Consider the following 19,652-nt stretch of genomic DNA (forward strand, 5'->3'; position numbering starts at 1 on the left):
TTGATCCATGATTACTCTGAAAGTCTGAACCTACTGAAAGTTAAAAGAAGTATATTTGTAACAGTTTCCTAGAAGTCAAACAAAATTATCCATCCATTGTTAAAAATAAATTACACAATGAAAAAATATTTAACTGTGAACTGTAACTGCTGAATTTCTTAAATTCCCAGAAGAAAGGTACAAAATAATGAGAATAAGGAGTAAAAGACTAATTAGTCATTAAAGTAATACAGATAATCATACATAACTTTTAGATACAGAAAAACAAAAAGCAGTTCTAGGATGTGATTAATGTTTTACTTTTCAAATCGGGGTTTTTGTTTTCTTTGGGTAAATAGCCAGTGCTGGAATGACTGGATGGTATGGAATTACTATTTTTAATTTTTTGAGGAATCTCCACTTTGTTTACCACAGTGCCTGCCAGTTTACATTCCCACCAACAATGCACGAAGGTTCTTTTTTTTTCCACCTCAGTGCTGACACTTGCTGTTTTTTTGTTTTATCTTTCTGATATTAGCTATTTTGAGAGGTGTGAGGTGGTATCTCCTTGTGGTTGGATTTACATTTCCCTGATGATTCATGATATTGAGCATCTTTCCATGTGTCCCTTGCCCATCTGTATGTCTTCTTTGGCAAACATGCATTCAGGTCCTTTGCCCACTTTTTGATTGGATTATTACTTTTTTGATGTTGAGTTGTATAAGTTCTTAATATATTTTGAATATTAGCTCCTTATTGGTTATATCATTTGCAGATATCCCCCCCCCCTTGGTAGGTTGCCTTTTCATTTTGTTGATGGTTTCCTTCACTGTGCAAAAGCTTTTTATGTTGATATAGTCTGCATAGTTCATCTTTGCTTTTGTTTTTCTAGAGTGCATATTTTTTGCATCTCTTAATCTTATCACCCTCACCACCTACTTTCTTCTTCGCCAAGAGCATTAAAAATCCAATCTGGTTTAAAGGCCTCTTAATAAGATTGTATTATGTGTATCAGTGACCAGTTTCTTTGATGAAGCACCCATGATGTTAGAAAATTCTTGTGCTTAATTTTTCGACTAGTTGTCTAGCTCTGTGTAATTTCTAACCTTTAAAATGGCAATCTTTCTAACTGTCGTGAAGTAAGGGCACAGCCCTCTCCCTCTAAGTGGTCAGTTTTCACTGGTTTTCCTTTTGAGAGATAATTTATAACACCCATTTATTCAAGAACTTGCAGCCTGCTTGTTTGTTAGCCTAACCACTTAGGTCGTTTTGCCCATGTTGTATTTCTCATTCCTCCTCCGATACAGCATGTCCTTACGGATTCGGATCCTGACCCTGAAGGTGACAGCAATATTATTGAGCGTGATAGTGAGCGTCCTTATTTAAGTCTCTTTTTTTTACATACACAGTGACTGGCAGTTAGTGTTTCTCATGACTAATATAGTAAATGCTTCCATCGGATGATCTACCCCAAGGGAATTCACTTGCATGTATGGCACCGTCTTCTAAGTGGACAGTTTATTGGTCAGGTTCCTTTCTAGCCCCTCTTAAACTGAGGCCTTTGTGTTGGCCTGGAACAAAAATTAGAAGAGCAATTCAAAGCATCATTTACCAAAACATGGTACGTAAAACTCTAAAAATGAGACATCTGTTAAAGCTGTTTTCTGTCATACATATGGTTTGAGGGTTTATACATTTTTTAGCCTTACATACTATCCTGGCACTGCTGCGTATCAGAATAACACATAGCCGGCAGTAGTTAATGTGTAAGCTGTGTTGGTACGGTCATGTCTAAACAGCCTTCATAGAGAGCCTTTGAGGAAAGAATGTGTGTTTTCATTTCTCATGAAATTAGCATTTGGGAGCTAAAAGAGCATCTTAGCAGAATTGCTCCTTGAGACCAAGGGACCGTCTTTATTTCTTATCTCAGCCACAATGTTAAGTTTCACAGGCTCTCACAATCCACCTTTGGTTGGCTTATTAATAATGGAATGCTATTTTGTATTGTTCATAGGTGAATGTACTCCTCATGACTGCATCAAAACAGCTCCTACATTTAAACGTCTTAATTATGTCTAGTTGACATCACATGTCATCTCCTTGGCATTGCTTTTCTCTTCTGAGGATAGCAGTGGTTGATTGTTTCCATTCAAAGTGTTTGCAACATTTATTCCAGGCTTTTCCTCATCCTTTTTTGCCAGAATGGTTAAAGGATGTAGGATAATTGTGGGAAGGTAGGCTTGGGTAAGACCTCACTGTAGGTACTTTTTCATGACTCAGTTTCACCAGGTAAAGTTGTTAAAGACTTGAATGCCTCAGTTTCTCTTTTAGCATGATTTTGCAAAATACTGACAAATGGCCTTAACACAAATAAAAATAAAACAACTCACATTTGTATCTGCAGAGTTTATTGTAACCCTGTGCTTTTAATTTTAGCACAATGAGCTTCAATATGGTTGGCAAATCCTTTACTACTCTATCATCCTATATAATGTTTAAAATATTGTTCTAACTCTGAACTCATAAATATATGCTATCTTCTCTGGCTACAGGATTTAGAACTTTAGTAGCCAGTAGAGGCTATACATTTAGAGTAAAGATTAGGAATTGCATAGAAAATTATTCAAATGATGAAAATGTCACCTTAACACATTTGTGGATTAATTCACTCAAGAAATATCGAGTGTTTTATATAATGTACTGTCTAGTGATACTGTGTAGAATATGACCATGAAAAAGTAGCCAACCTTCAACGAGTTTCAAGCATACTGGAGAATAATATATGGAGAAATAATTATTATTTGTCAAAGCAAATACATTAAGAGACATACAAATACTATTCAGGGTTAAAGTAATACTTTATTAAATTTCTCTGAGGCGATTTGGAGAAACTTAATGCAGAAGGCTCAGTAAATGAAGTCACTAAAGATAGGTGAATATATGGAAGCGTAATCAGAAATAATGGCTTTTTCAGGTGGGGCAGGAAATCTGCAAAGAACAAAGGCATAGTGAAGAGAAATCTCAATATTTAGGTAGCAGGAAAAAGCTTACTTTCACTGGCATGGGAGTTTTTAAAGCTGTGTAATGGGAGAGAGAAAGTTAGGTTGAAGTTTCACAAATTGCTGAACTTGAATACCAAGTTTTTTTGGCAGACAATGGCAAGCCACTAAAGATTTTCAAAGTGTAAAACTACATAAACAGGTCTATGCTGCAGTCATATTATTTTGTCAATAGATGCTGGTTTACAAATGAGTGATGTGAGACCAGAGGCAAGGAAAGCACTTCGGAGATGTTTGCCGCTGTCCTGGAGAAGATATTCAGGGACTGTTCTTTCTACCTGGGCTGGCACTGGCAGAGGTCATGTGCTACAGAGGCTAGAGAGGAAGAACCAGCTAACCCAGGTTATTGAATATGTTCTCAAAGATGACCTTTAAGTGATCTGGAATAACAGATTGTGAAAATGACTATTATTTTTTTTTAATGGCAAATGCAGGGGAAACAGGAATGAGCACCATTTTGGAAATACTGAGCTTAATATGCCATGTGAATGTATCAGGAAATCAATTTGTAATGTTCCTGAGATTTGGAGTTGTTCCTGCAGCTCTGTCTGCGTAATGATGAAGGACAGAGACTGGGGGGGGGGGCACTGAGTTGATGCAGACTCCCTTTTTTGTTCAAACACATAAATATAACCACTTTTAAAACATACAGCCAAACTCAGAACAGAAAGTACTCAGATTTCATCAAAGAAAGTGTGGTAAGCATGCAGGTTGATGCCACTAGCACATGGGGTCTCTGTTTCAGATATAATCCCTAGTGGCTTGAAAATGGGATTTTAATGTCTACATGGGAAAAAGACAGATATTCTACTAAAGCATGGATTTGAAAGTGATTATTCCTGGAGCCAGGAATCACCTCCTTGTGAATGCAAAGTCAGGGGAACTTGTGGTGTATTCTGGAAACTCAAATTAAGAAATACAGGTAGAAATTTGTCCAAGAACTGGTAAAGTCCACAGGACAAGGACAAAAGGAAGCCAGATCTTATTTATAGGGACATTTGAATAAGTCAAGACACTTGTGGAACTCCTACAGAAACTAAAATCACCAAAGACACAATAAAAAAATAATAAACCACATGATAATACAAAGTACCATAAGAAAAAAGCAAAAAGAAAAAACAGGAAAATTTTAACAGAAAAGAAGGAAAGAGAACAATCTGAATAGAAGATTATAAATTAACTCCTCAATGTAAAGAGGAAAAGGAAGAACATAAAAGAACAGCTCTTTAAAAAAAAAATAATGAAGCTTTTACAAGAAGAAACATTTCTTGAAATGAAAAATACATTTATTAAATGAAAACAATGATTGCATTGAACAGCAGATTTACATACAGTTGAAAGGGGTTTTAGTGATTGCAAGTAGGATTTAAGGAAATTGCAATAATCAAACACAGAAAAAATTAATAGAACTTTTAAAAATGAAGTTAAGAGAGAATGCCTAACAAAACTTTCAGAAGGAGATAAAAGGGAAATTAGATGTGAGAGATAGGTTTGATGAACTAGTACCTTGAGGATTTTCTAGCTCTAAAGAAAAACATCAATGTAAAATTAAAGAAGTATAACAAATCCTGACCTTCTCATGGTAAAATGTAGACTATTAGATATAAACAGAGAATCCTAAAGATAATAGAGAACAAATTACTATAAAATTGCTATAAAGGCATTACCATTAGATAGCAAAATTCTCATCAGCAAAATGGAGACCAGAGATAGTGAAATATGTTCAAAATGACAGAATAACTTAATCTAGAATTTTATACCTAGCCAAACTATTATACATTAATGAAGATAAAACAAAAGCATTTGCTGACAAAATGGTCTGCAAAACTCAACCATTGGTGAAAAAAAATACTAAAGCATGTTAAGCCAGCAGTAAGAAATGCATTAAAAAAAAAGAAGAAAGAAATGGAGAGATTGTTGTTTGGGGCTTCAGCAGATTAGATACGATTTGAGATGGGTCTGTGAGAAATTTAACCACCAGCCAATCAAAAATAGAGCAAAGGTTCTATGGCATAGTAGTGAGATTCTTGAGACTAGCTACTCTCAAATCTGTGTATTATCCCTTTTTTTATATACGGGAATCAATCTGGCAATCAGGGGTAGGTAGCATTGCTAATGGTTTAGTGGTTTTCAATTTTGACAAAGTAATAGAGCTTTAGAAATTATTTTCAAATATTAGTGGTTGAATTTCATTTCCTAAGTTTGTGATTTAATTGGTTTGGAGTGTGTCCTAAACATCAGGGTTTTGTTTTTTAAGCTCCCCAAGTGGTTCTGTGCAGGCAAGTTTGAGAGCTGCCCTAATAAATTGTTAGAGAAGAGCAGAAATCTAGAAATTGACTCTAGCCACTAGTCAAAGCAGATGATGTAGACTATTTTTATCATGGTAGAGACCTTCTCATACTTACGAAAGTATTTCACTTATTACCAGCAGCAAGCTTTTTCTGTAAAGGACCAGACAGTAATATTTTAGGTTTTGTGGGTCAGATGGTCTCTGTGCAACTATTCACCTCTGCTCGTATGCAGAAATAGCCATAGATAATAGGTAAACAGATGGGCATGGTGGTATTCCAATAAAATTTTACTTGCGAAAGACTAATGAGCAGGATTTGGCCTGTGGGTCTTAGTTTGCCAACTTCTGCTTATAGAATATTAAAGTAACTTAACATAGTTGAGAACCGTCACATTCGTTTTGGAGAAGGTAGCCCCATGTATGAATAGGTTAAAGGAGCGGCCCCTCACAAGAATGGAGAAGAATATATGAAGATGAGATGCAGTATAATATGAAGACCCAGGCAAACCTGGGAAGGAATCAGAGGGAAAACTTGAATGAATGAAAATGCACGTGGACAAAGTTGGAATCAATGGAATATGAACACCAGGCAAACCTGGGAAGGAATCAGGGAAAACTTGAGTGAATGAAAATGCACGTGGCCAACTTAAAGTTATAGCACAAAGGGGTGGCTATGGCTAGATAAGTTGAGAATGCAGGAGAGGTTAATTTGCTTTTATTGTTTTGCACTTGCTTTTCTTGTTTCTTTTCTATTTTTTTTCGTATTTAGAGGGATGGCATGTAAATGCATGGCTTGGATTTTCTATTTAATCACATTTAGATATTTTGCGTTTAGAAGAAAGGTGAGTATACACACACGTAGGAAATACATATTTATCTGTAATCATTGTATCTGAATTGAAAATGTTTGTTCTTTTTCAACCTTAGCCACCTTTGCCAAGTGTTAGGTTTATGTAACATTTTCTTTCCAATTGTCTTGATTAAATTTATACAGATTATTGAAACAAAATTAAATTATAGTAATTATTAAGAGCAGAGAAATGGATTTCCTCTCCAGCATAACTTTCAAATCTTAATTGAATTAGCCTCTTTACTCGTTCTGTCTTCATCACTGCTTACCTGATTTAGTAAATTGCTTATTTAGTTGAATTCCAAAACACAACTTTTATTCACATTTTAATCCTTTTGAAATTAGATTACATCTTTGGAATCAATGGGTATGGACTGAATCATTGAATAAATACTTTGCTTTTTTACTCCAAAATCTGTTATGAAATTTATAGTGTATCTTATAATGGACAGCATCTTCGAATCATGGAAATAACAGTCTTATGGTCTGTCTTGTTTTTGCCTGCACCTTCCCTCTGCCAACCGCTTCCAGAGTTCTCGAAGAGTTAACATTTCTGGAAAACTACTCTGATCTTGTCACTACCTTACCTAATAATTTTGAGTGATCTCAAAGTTCAGACTCCTTGGCGTGGCATTCAAGGGCCTTATTATCTAAAGCCTGTTATATTCTGGCTCAGAAAATTGGATCTCCAGCCTCATTTCCTACCACCCCTCTCTCACTCATGTGAATTGCTTCATCCCTGACAATCAAACACATGATGCATTATTTTAATAGAAGCCATTGTAAAATCTCTGAGGAAAGTTTAATAAAATGGGATTGGTGTTGAGCTGAAAATAGCTAAAACAGGCTTTTTCTAAAGCTTAATACTTTAAGATGGAAAAGTATCATTATCATTTCGGGAAATGCTTGACTTGTTATATTGTTGAAGAAGCTTATGGAATATCTTTATTTGGAGTCTTTTAAACATAGACTAGAAACTCTTCTGTTTGGGATGATTTAGGTATACCCACGGGAGATAAACAAGATGAACTTTGAGGTTGTGGCCAGGTTTAGGAGTTTGGGGGTGATTAATGACTGTATCTACACGAGGCCAAGAGATCCAGATGGGAGTGAAGAGAAATTCAGTTAGTCATCTACATGCTCTCTCTCTATGATTCCAAAGACCGGGATATTTAACAGTTGAATGTATGTATTTACTTAAATAAAACTATGTAGTTCAGTGGTATTTTCTGCTTTGAATGTTCATATACTGCTATAGTATAACTCCACAAGATAAACACCTGTTACATTAGTCCCATCTGCCATCAAGTAACATATATCAAATTGTAATTACTAGATAAAAATGTGAGTGAAATTAAAAATGTTCCAAAATTGTTTTTGTTCTGAGAATAATAATGAACTTGTGTAAAATACATTTTTGATGACTTTTTAGCTATTTCTTAATTTTGATAAAATGAAAATTAGGAAATGATTTACCATCATCTATGTATTTATATGGTTCTGTATTTTAAATTTAGGTACGTGTCATGTGCCCTGGGCTGTCCATATGAAGGAAACATCACACCACAAAAAGTGACAGAAGTAAGATACCCCTGGTTTTCTGGTTCTTGGTAAAATGATGTATATTATTTTAAAAAGTGGCCTATTTTCCCTACTGTGTTTGGTATCTGCACAACAAAGTTTAAGGAGAACCATGGAATGGAAGACAAGTTTGATTACTTAACTAATAGCTTGGTTTTGACACTGAAGATGGATATATTGGCTGGCTACAACTCTTCAAAGTGAAATAACATTTGAGTTTTATCATTTGGGTGCGCAAAGGTGAAGGAATAAAAACAGCTATTTCACTTTTACATGGGTAGAACTCAGGGAGTAGACTTTCCACATTCCATCAGAATATCAGGTCAGTTTGTGCACACACACTTCAGCTTCGCTTTGGCTGCTCCGGGAAGGTCCCTTTGTTTCTGTCCTGCATACTTTGGCACCTGTATCAGAGTATACACTGCTTTTGCTGTACACTGTTTCTGTTCCTTTCAGATCCGATAGCTCTCAGTGCTGAGATTCACGTTGCTTTTATTAGAGAGCAGTTTTGTGGCAATAGATTATAGGCGTTAAAGACCTGCTTATTGAAGTTCATTTTCTACTTCCTGTTCCTATTTATTGATACCAATGAATACAAAATAGTCTTTGAGACTATATTAGCCTCTCAAACACATTTGTATATGAAATATATTAATGTGCACCTGTTGTTAAGGCTGTTATTTTCATACATTTTGTAATGCGGTACCAAAGTAGTGAAGATAGCATTGTTAGAAAATCAGAATTTAGGCAGGATAAACCTCATTTTGGCTAAAGCCATTCCTCTTTTGTGCTTTCATTTGAACTTTTGAAATTTACTGCAGATTGTTTTCAAATGAGTTCTACCCCACAGTCTATTTTTTAAGCAAGACCTTTGCATACAGAGGCAGATATACTATAAAATAAAGAAGCTTCAATGTTGTAGTCCTTCACCGACATGAAGGACTTTGTTATTAATTTGCATTCACAGTTACATATTCTTTTCTTAAAACTTCCAAACTGATACAACTTCAGGCTCCACAAAAACCAGGCTCCAGCTCTACCTGTCCACCAGACCCCTTGCTTCTCTGCCTTTTGCCTCATAGAGTCTCTGGATGGAGCGCACATACCCTCAGGCTCTGTGCCTGCACCAGGATGCTGGAGGATTTGCTCAGGAGAATCGCATAATTGGCAGACTGGAAGCATTAGGAGTTGATGATCAGCAACCTTCAATGAGCCTTCTGTGCTATTCTACTACGTTTTGTGGCCAACTCACTCTCTTACTCTCTGCAGTCGCCGTTGCAGACTGTTCACTCTGTTCAAGCTTCTAGTTCTTCTCCTCATTTACTCCCCTGTATATTCAACTGCTTAGAATCCTTCCTGTTGACCACAACAGTCAGGTCTCTTCCATCTGGAAGTTTCCTTTCTTAATTAAGCATCCACATCTAGTTATTGGCTACCTATTTTTATTCCTCTACATCTAAACTTCTTCAACGAGCTGTCTACACTACTAGTGTTTATTTCCTCAGCTGTCACCAGCTCTTCATCATCCTCCAAGGTGACTTCTAGACCATTCGCTTCACTGAAATCCATCTTTGTAAGACCACCGCTTAGCACTTGGGTTAAAAAATGCAAGATCATATTCAGTACTCATCTTGACACCTTAGTAGAATTTCGGACTGCTGACCATTTGTCCTTGTTGACACCCTTGTATTCCTTAAGCTCCCTTGATACCACACTCAGGGTTTTCCTCCAACTGTGGTTAGGTTTCTCTTTTGAAACTTCATTGTCCTCTCCCTGGCCATTAAGAAATTCCTGCATTTAATAGGCAGTAGAGAAGAATGAGCATTATGCTTTTTTTAAAAATTCAAGTTTCCGTCCAATGATAGTCTCCTACCTTGACTATGGAGCCCTTCTGAGTACTCTCCAACTTGTTTTTGATATCGTTGATAGTACCTTTCTGAAACATAAATCTAATATTGCCACTACCCCCACCACCCCAACAGTCTATCATGGCTCTCTATTGCTCTTATGATAGAATCCTCAACCAAAATTCTCAGCTTGGCTGGTTTGCAAGACTCTGTATCCTTTGCCCTAGATCTACCTCACCAGATTTAAGTATCTTCATTCCCGCTTGGTTTTTGCTTTCTTGCCACACCTGCCCATTATATTTGACTTTTTCCCTATCTGGAATTCCATTTGGATTTTCTATTTCAGCTGTCTGGAACACGTTATATTCCTCCTGAAACATTCTTGTTACCCCTTCTCACCGTCTTCAACAAGTTAATGCGTACTTTATCTCAAGCTGTCACTTAGGCCCTTCCTACTTGATAGATGTAGATCAATTTCCTTTGCTGCATGCTCTTAGAATCCAGTTTCTGTGTTCCAAATTCTCATTTTACTTGTAGTTACACATTCTTGCGTAGAATTGATTGAGTTCTATCTTCAGTTGACTCCAGGCTCCACAACAGCATAAGCCATCTCAATACATGTATGCTTATTATATCCCAGAACCTAGCATAGTGCCTGTCATAAAATGGACACTGAAGCAATACATAATAAATGAGTTACAGTATTCTTGTACATATGCCGGATATTGTACAAAGCCGTTTTTATATATTCTCACTTCATTTTCATAACCAACATGTCCTTATTAACATCATCATTAATGTAATTTACATTACATCAAAAACTAAGGATATACTGCATGGTGACTAGCATAACATAATAAATTATTTTAAAAAAGGAAAAAAATTAATAAGGCTTAGAAAATATGCTAAATAGGGGTATTTATTGTCTCTCTTTTACAGAGGAGATGCTGAGGCTTAAAAAATTTAATCTTCTACCCACTCTCACATGACTAACATGAGTGGCAGCTGAAATTTAAATCCAGGCTTGTCTGATTCCAGAACTCATGTCTTTGTCAACATACCTAATTCTGCCTTCTTGCCATTCATATTGCTCTTCGAAAGTGACATTAGTTATCCAGCATAAAGGGAACTTGCAGTTTCCTTTGGACAAGTGCATCCATTTATGAACCAGAAAAATTAAATTAGAAATATTGACTCTACCAATCACAAAACTACTTACTGACAGAGCTGGAACTAGTATTGATAGCTCTTGACCTCTAATCTGAGGCCTTGAGAAATACTACTTCCAAAGTAAATTTGTAATGCTTCTGTTTTGATTAAAGGGTTGAGAAAGTAAGCCTCCCATAATTGAAATTGTAGCCTATAATTTCATAACTGAACTGTGTAGGTAGGTAGTTATGATTCTATGGCAAACTTGAATATTAGAAAAATATGGTAATGTCTTTAAAACTTTTATATAACGTGTAGGATTTAATAAACAAGAAGAGGACCAGAAAACCAAAAGAAATGTTTCCCAAGGATATGTAACTGATCTTAGCTGTGACTTTAATTTCTAGGTGATATTTGCTAAGGAATAACAGAGTTTGAGTCTGTCCATTTCCATTGTTTTACTAGCTCCTCACCTTTCCCAACAGGTATCTAAGAGATTGTATGGCATGGGCTGTTATGAGATCTCTCTGGGAGACACCATTGGAGTGGGAACTCCAGGAAGCATGAAGAGAATGTTGGAAAGTGTAATGAAAGAAATCCCACCTAGTGCTCTTGCTGTTCACTGCCATGACACATATGGACAAGCCTTAGCAAATATCCTTACGGCCCTGCAGGTATTTTGTATTATTCGTGTTTATGTGTAAAATAGGTGTCCTTACTTATAAACGTTAAGAGCATTAGTGGGATAATATTTATAAATTGCCATGAATATGGTGTTTAAGCAGTGTCTACCACGTGACAAGCTCTCAGGAAATATCTGTAAATTACACATTTATTTTAGGGCAATGATGTCTCCTGTTGTTAATTTGATTTGATAAAATTTGTTCTTTTTTGCTGAAGGGTAGTTGACATACAATATTAGTTTTAGGTGCAACGTAGTAATTCAATAATTATATATATTATAAAACGATCACCACAGTAAATGTAGTTATTCTCTGTCACCATATAAATTTTAAACAATATTGACTATGTTCCACATGCTTTCCATGCTTATGACTTTGTTTTATAACTGGAAGTTTGTACTTTTTAATACCATTCACCTATTTTACCCATTCCTCCTACCCTCCTCCCTTCTGGCAACCAAGGGTTTGCTCTCTGTATTTATGAGTCTATTTCTGCTTTTTCTTTGCTCGTTTGTTTTGGTTTTTAGATTCGACATATCTGGCTTATTTGCAGCGCTCATGTTGCAAATGGAAGATTTCATTCCTTTTTGTGGCTAATATAAATGCAGTATATTTGTGTGTGTGTGTGTGTGTGTGTGTGTGTGTGTGTGTGTACACAAAATGCAGTATTAGCAGAGTAGGCGTATATATACATATATATATATATATATATGTATGTATCACATCTTCTTTATCCTTTTATCTATTCATGGACACATAAATTGCTTTTATATCTTGGTTATTGTAAATAATGCTGCCACAGAACAGATAGATACACGTATCTTTTTAAATTAGTGTTTTTGTGTTCTTTAGGTAAATGCCCAGAAGTTGAAATACTGGGTTGTATGGTATTTCTTTTATTAATTTTTTGAGGAAATTCCATACCGTTTTCCACAGTGGCTGCATCAATTTACATTTCCAGCAACAGTGAACGAGGGTTGCTTTTCCTCCACATCCTCACTAGCGCTTGTTATTTCTTGTCTTTTTGATTCTAGCCATTCTGACAGGTGTGAGCCAATATCTCATTGTGGTTGTGATTTGTATTTCCCTGATGATTACTCATACTGAACATCTTTTCATGTGTCTGTTGGCCATCTGTATGTCTTCTTTAAAAAAAAAAAATGTCTATTCAGGTTCTCTTCCTATTTGTAATTGGATTTTTTTGGTGTTAAGGTGTGTAAGTTCTTTATATGTTTTGGGTGTTGTCCCCTTATTGGGTGCCTCATTTGCAAATATCTTCTCCCATTCAGTAAGATGCTTTTTTGTTTTGTTGGTTTCCTTCACTGCGCCAAAGCTTTCTATGTTGGTGTAGTCCAAGTAGTTTAATTTTGGTTTTGTTCCCTGTGCCTGCGGAGACAAGTATAGAAAAATATTGCTAAGGCCAGTGCCTAAGAGATTACAGCCTGTGTTTTATATTAAGAGTTTTATGGTGTCAGGTCTCATATTTATGTTTTTAATCCATTTTGAGTTTATTTGTGTGTGTGGTGTAAGATAGTGGTTCAGTTTCATCCTTTTGCATGTGGCTGTCCAGCTTTCCCAACACCATTTATTAAATAGATGGTCTTTTCCCTATTGTATATTCTTGACTTCTTTTGTATATTCTGATGTCCTTTGTCATAGATGAATTAACCATAAAATGACAGGTTTATTTCTGGACTCTCTACCCTGTTCTATTGTGTCAGTTTTTGTGCCAGAGCCATACTGTTTTAATTACTCTAGCTTTGTAGTATATTTTGGAATCTAGGATTGTGATACCTCCAGCTTTGTTCCTCTTTGTCAAGATTGCTTTGACTGTTCAGGGTGTTTTGTACTTCCCTACAAATTTTAGCATTGTTTGTTGTAGTTATGTGAAAAATGTTGTTGGTATTTTGATAAGGATTGCATTGAATCTTTAGATTATTATGGGTTGTATGAACATTCAGTGATATTAATTCTTCTAATCCATTAGCATGATACAGCTTTCCCTTTTTTTTGTCATCTTCAATTTCTTTAATTAACATCTTACAGATTGCAAACTGCATGTCTTTCCTGCTTGGTTAAATTTATTCTTAGGCATTTTATTCTTATTGATGCAATTGTAAATGGGATTGTTTACTTCATTTTTCTTCCACTTTGTTATTACTGTATAGAAATGCAACAGATTTTTCTTTATTTTCTATCTTGCAACATTACTTAAATCATTTTGTAACACCAACAGCATTTTGGGTGTAATCTTTAGGGTCATATATATAGTATCATGTCATTTGCAAGTAGTGACAGTTCTACTTCTTCCATAACAATTTGGATTTTTTGTTTGTCTGATTGCCGAAGCTAAGATTTTTAGTACTATGTTCAATAAAACTGGCAAGATTGGATATCCTTATCTCATTCCTGATGTTAGCAGAAAAGCTTTCTGCTTTTTGCCATCGAGTATGATATTAGCTGTGGGTTTGTCATATGTGGCCTTTAATATGTAGAGGAATGTTACCATTACACCTACTTTTTTGAGAATTTTTATTAAGTGATGTTGAATTTCATCAAGTGCTTTATCTGCATCTATTGAGATGATAAGATTTTTATTCTTCATTATGTTAATGTGCTATATCATGTATATTGATTTGTGGATATTGAATCATCCTTGCTTCCCTTGAATAAATTCCACTTGATTATGGTGAATGATCCTTAATGTATTATTGATTTGGCTTGATAATATTTTGTTGAGGATTTTGCACCTATGTTCATCAGAGACATTAGCCTGTAATTTTCTTTTTTAATAGTGTTTTTTATCTGTTTTTTATTGTTGTTGTTTTTGTATCAGGGTGATGATGGTTTTGTAGAATGAATTAGGAAGGTTTCCTTCCACTTTAAATTTTTGGGATAGTTTGAGAAGGATAGATATTAACTCTTCTTTATATGTTTGGTAGAATTAACCTGTGAAACCATCTGGTTCTGGACTTTGTGGGGAATTTTTTGATCACTGATTCAATTTTTCAGAGATAGTAATCAGTCTTTTCAGATTTCCCATTTTCCTTATTCAGTGTAGGAAGAGTATATATTTCTAGGAATTTATCTATTTCTTTTAGGATGTCCAAATAGGAGTGTATAATTTTTCATAGTAGTCTCTTATAATTCTTTGTATTCCTATGGCGTTGGTTGTCATTTCTCCTCTTTCATTTCTGATTTTATTTGTGTCCCCTCTCTTTTTTTTCTTGATGAATCTGGCTGTCAATTTTGTTTACCTTTTCAAAGACCCTAATCTTAATCTCATTGATCTTTTCTACTGTAGTTTTAGTCTCTATTTAATTTATTTCACTCTGATCTTTATTACTTCCTTCTAACTTTGGGCTTTGTTTGTTCTTTTTCTAGTTTCTTTAGGCATAACATTAGATTGTTTTTTTGAGATTTTTGTGTTTCTTGAGATAGGCCTTTTTCTTTCTAAACTTCCATCTTAGACCTACTTTTGCTGTGTCCTGAAGATTTGGATCTAATGTCTTTCTGTTTTTATTTGTCCCTGTGTATTTTTTGATTTGCTCTTTGATTTCTCTGGAGACCCACTGGCTGTTTACTAGCATGTTGTTTGGCGTCCACTTGTTTGGTTTTTTGCTCTTTTCTTTTTTTTCTTGTAATTTATTTCTAGTTTCATTCTGTCATGTTTGGAAAAGATCCTTAACATGATGTCAGTCTTCTTAAATTTATTGAGACATGTTTTGTGTCCTAATGTGTGATCTCTTCTGGAGAATATTCCATCTACGCTTGAAAGAATGGCATATTCTACCGTTTTTGGATGGAATTTCTGTATATATCTGTTAAGCCCATCTGGTCTAATGTGCTGTTTAAAGCCAGCATTTCCTTATTGATATTCTGCCTGGATGATCCACCCATTGATATAAATGGGCTGTTCAATTTCCCTACTATTATTGTATTACTGTCAATTCCTCCCTTTATGTCTGTTAATATTTGTATTATATATTTAGTTGCTCCTGTGGTTGCATGCACAGATATTTATAATTGCTATATCCTGTTCTTGGATTGATTCCTTTATCATTTTGTAATGTCCTTTTTGTCTCTTGTTAAAATCTGTGTTCTAAAGTCTATTTTGTGTTATACAATATTGCTGTCCTCGCTTTTTTGTTTCTATTTGCATGGTATGTCTTTTCTATCCCTTCACTTTTAGTCTATATACATCTTTAGGTCTGAAGTTAGTCTCATAGGCAGCTTATAGATGGGACTTGCTTTTTTTATTCAGTCAGTCACCCTATGTCTTTTGATGGAGCATTTAGGGTATTTACATTTAATTTTTGATAGGTTTATACCTATTGCCATTTTGTTAATTGTTCTCTGGTTGTTTTTGTAGTTCTTCTATGTTTCTTTCTTCTTCTCTTGCTCTCTTCCCTTTTGATGAGTGACTTTCCTTAGTGTTATGCTTGAATATCTCTGCCTTTAGTGTTTGCGAATCCATTATAGGTCTTTGGATTGTGTTTACCATGAGGTTCATATATAACATCCTAAGTGTATAGAAGTTAATATTAAGTGGATGGTTGCTTAAGTTAGAACACGTGTAAAAGAACGTTTTTATTCCTCCCTCTCTGTGTTTTATGTATATGATGTCTATTTTCTATCTTTTGATTTTGTGAATTCCTTAACTAATATTTTAGACGGAATTGATTTTCCTTTTTTTATCTTCATACTAGCTTTATACTCGATTGATTTACTACCTTTGTTTGTTTGTATGTTTGCTTTCACTAGTGCAATTTTTTCCATTAATGATTTTCTTCTAGTTATTGCCTTTTCCATTTAAAGAAGTCCCTTTAAGACTTTTGATAAGGCTGGTTTAATGGTAATGAACTTTAAGTTTTGTTTGTATAGGAAACTCTCTCTCCCTCAATTCTGAAATAACCTTGCTATGTAAACTATTCTTAGTTGTAGGTTTTTACTTTTTAGTACTCTGAGTGTATCATGCTACTCTCTTCTGGCCTGCAAAGTTTCTGCTGAAAAATCAGCTGATAACCATATGGAATTTCCCTTGTATGTAATTAGTTGCTTTTCTCTTGGTGCTTTTAAGTTCTTCTCTTTAATTGTTGACATTTTAATTATTCTGTGTCTTGGTGTGGACCTTCTTAGGTTCATCCTATTAGTGGCTCTTTGTTCTTCCTGGACCTAGCTGTCTTTTTCATTCCCCAGCTTAGGGAAATTTTCAGCTCTTATTTCTTTAGGTAATTTTTCTGTGCCTTTCTCTCACTTCTTCTTTTGGGATCCCCATATTGTGAACATTAGTACACTTGATGTTGTTTCAGTTTCCTTAACCTGTCCTTGTTTAAAAATTTTTTTTGCCGTTCATCTTGGGTGCTTTCCATTACCTTTCCTTCCAGATTGCTGATCCATTCTTTTGCATCGGCTAATCTGTTGGTAGTGCATTTTTCATTTCAGTTCATTTCATTTCAAACCAGCTTTAACTGGTTCCTTTTTAAATTTCAGTTGTTGTTGTTGAAGTTCTCACTGAGTTCATCTACCCTCCTCTCAAGTCCAGTGGGCTTCTTTATACTAATAATTTTGAACTCTTTGTTAGGTAGATAGCTTATCTCTGTTTTATTTAGTTCTTTTTTTTTTAAGCTTTGTCTTGTTCTTTTGCTTGAAGCATATTCATCAACTCCTAATTTTGTTTGACTTTCCGTGTGTGTTTCTATGAATTAGGTGAAACAGCTACCTGTCCCAGTCTTGCAGAGTGGTCTTGTACAGGAACATCCCCTTTGTAAATGCATGTGCCTGGGGGCTTTAGCTATCTGGCTGGAGCTGGGTAGAATTGGGTTGGATGCTTCATACAGGAGGTGCCCTGGCAGCATGGGCACAGGCAGGAGATGTCCCCAAGTTGCTTTGTGCCCGGGATGCTTGGCAAAATGGCTGGAGCTGTGGTGGGTACACACTGGGGGTGTCCTATTGTATGCTATGCAGGAGCATCCTTGGTGGGACAGCTGTGTCGGCTGTGGCATTGGTTGGGAGGCTTTGTTGGGAGAACTATATTATGGGGACTGCTAGAGCTGGTGTGAGCTAGGGGCTTGGGACTCACTGAGTTAGCAGGCTGGCTAGAGTGCCTGGACTCTGCTCTTATCTAAGCTGTCAGTGTGGAGAGGGAATGGAAACAATGGTGCTCCCCAATACCTCCAATCCCAGAGAGAGGGTTCTAGCAGTCCCCCCACCGTTTGATCGAATACTCTAGGGTTAGTAAATAGACTTCCTTAACTTAAAGTCTAGGCGCCCTTCAAAGCACTGCTTTTTGGCTGTACTGCAGGTCAGATAAATCTGTGCATAGCCCCTGCCCTGTCCTTCCTTCTGCAGTTCATAGTATAGGGGTAGGATTTCCATTGCTACCATGTCTGCTGCTCTCCTGCCATTTGTCATATGGTCCGTCCATCCCTTTTGGTGTAGAAGCAGTTTATTCAGCCCTCAGTTCCTCTTCAGGAGGAATTCCTGCATATATAGGTATAGACTTGGTGTGTCTGTGGGAGGAGGCAAGCCCAGAGTCGTCTTATGCCACCATCTTGAGCCCCTCAGTCCTGAATTTATTCTTTTTAAAGTATCAATCCTTTTAGAGCTATATCTGGTTTTATCAACTCTTACATGCTTTCAGTCATATAATTTAGTAGACTAAAGTATAATGGCATTTTGAGGAGTACAAAATACAAAGAGTGTTCTCTCTTTTTTTTTTTTTAAGATTTTATATATTTATTTGACAGAGACAGCGAGAGAGAGAGTGTGCGTGAGCATAAGCAGGGGGAGTGTGAGAGGGAGAAGCAGACTTCCCGCCAAGCAGGGAGCCCGATCCCAGGACCCTGGGATCATGACCTGAGCAGAAGGCAGACGCTTAATGGCTGAGCCACCCAGGCGCCCTGATAGAGTGTTCTCTTGTGTTCGTGTAACTAATGCTCTTGTCGTTAATTCAGTGCTCTGTCATGAGAAGATATGGTGCTGAAATAGTCTATATTTTGTTTAGCATATTTTTCTGATCTTGCAGGCATCCTTGTGGAAGGACCCCTGGTTTTTGTCAAGTATATGCTTTTAGATAATCAAAGTAAATAGATCTGGAAAGTTGGATGATTAAAAATTACTTACTAAATTCTAATAACTTAGTTATTTTAGTGTATTTAATACATATGAAAAGTATTTTAAGGGTATATCTTACTATCAGTGTTAGTTTGTTAAACTCGGGTAAAAATAGGTTCACGTAATGTGTTTAGAACCTAAGATTTTGACAACAAAGATAAGACTGTATCAAAACTTTCTTGTGAGGCTGAAAATCGATGTGTAAAGCTTTATGTCATAGACCTAAAGTGTACAGTTGTTTGGCAGAAGTTAAAAAACAATGTGAAGATCAAGCCCTAGAAAAGGCTTATTTTGACTTTGTAGCATATGTGCACAAATCCATATTTATCCTCTGGAAGCAGGCAAGGAATATTGTATTGAATTAGAACAGAAACTGATATCCCATGGACTTTTGGGCGTGGGAATTTTTACAGTGTTCCCTTCCAAGGTATTCTAGTTTCTAAAACAATAGAGAACGAGGCATCACTTCAGGATCCTGTGTTCAGCTACAACTGTAACTTATTAAGTGTTCCTGACCAGCACGTTCCTAAAGACATCTGTCTCTCCCACTACTCCCACCCCTCTGATTCGGATATTCGTTTTTTCAATGCCTCTCTCTCCTCCTCCTTTCACTTCTTTCCCTTCCCTTCCCCTTCTCGTTCTTTTATATAGGTTTATCTTCTATATGATAACACTCTGAGTAGTAATTTATTTGTGTAGCATATTTACTATATAATGAATGACAATTTATTATTTGGGATTCAGGGCTATAGTGCAAAATCTGGGCACCCAAATTTCTGCTTCTGGAAACTGCCTCTTGAAAATGCCAAAATGCAAAATATTGCTGATTCCCTATTGTGATTTTAATGGTTAACAAGGCCTATTTGAGGAAGTAATGTTTAAAATCAGATGTAAAGCATGAGAACTAACCCCTGCAAGGGGTGTGTCTATGTATGCACGCATGCGTGTCTGTACTTGGCAGTGTGTGAAAAGAGTACTTCAAGCAGATGAAACACCACTTGGTCAGAAGGACTTGGGAGAGGGGAGGATTATGTCCTAGGAACTGAGAGAAGACAAATATATTCAGAAGAGAAGCTAAGCTTCAGGACATATGCTGAA

General features: G+C 36.0%; 1 protein-coding gene across 2 annotated transcripts in view; it reads left to right on the top strand.

Moving 5' to 3' along the window:
• HMGCLL1 (3-hydroxy-3-methylglutaryl-CoA lyase like 1) overlaps positions 1-19,652 on the top strand; it is a 189,099-nt gene that overhangs the window by 82,317 nt on the left and 87,130 nt on the right. For both annotated transcript variants that reach the window (XM_087856997.1, XM_045802732.2), the window contains exons 6-7: positions 7,696-7,759; positions 11,241-11,429. In XM_087856997.1, coding sequence (XP_087713123.1) covers positions 7,696-7,759; positions 11,241-11,429 — 253 coding nt within the window. The remainder of the gene's footprint in view (positions 1-7,695; positions 7,760-11,240; positions 11,430-19,652) is intronic.

This window comes from Ursus americanus, chromosome 29, assembly GCF_024610735.1.
Source record: "Ursus americanus isolate L20-20 chromosome 29, mUrsAme1.1.p, whole genome shotgun sequence".
Lineage (NCBI taxonomy): Eukaryota > Metazoa > Chordata > Mammalia > Carnivora > Ursidae > Ursus > Ursus americanus.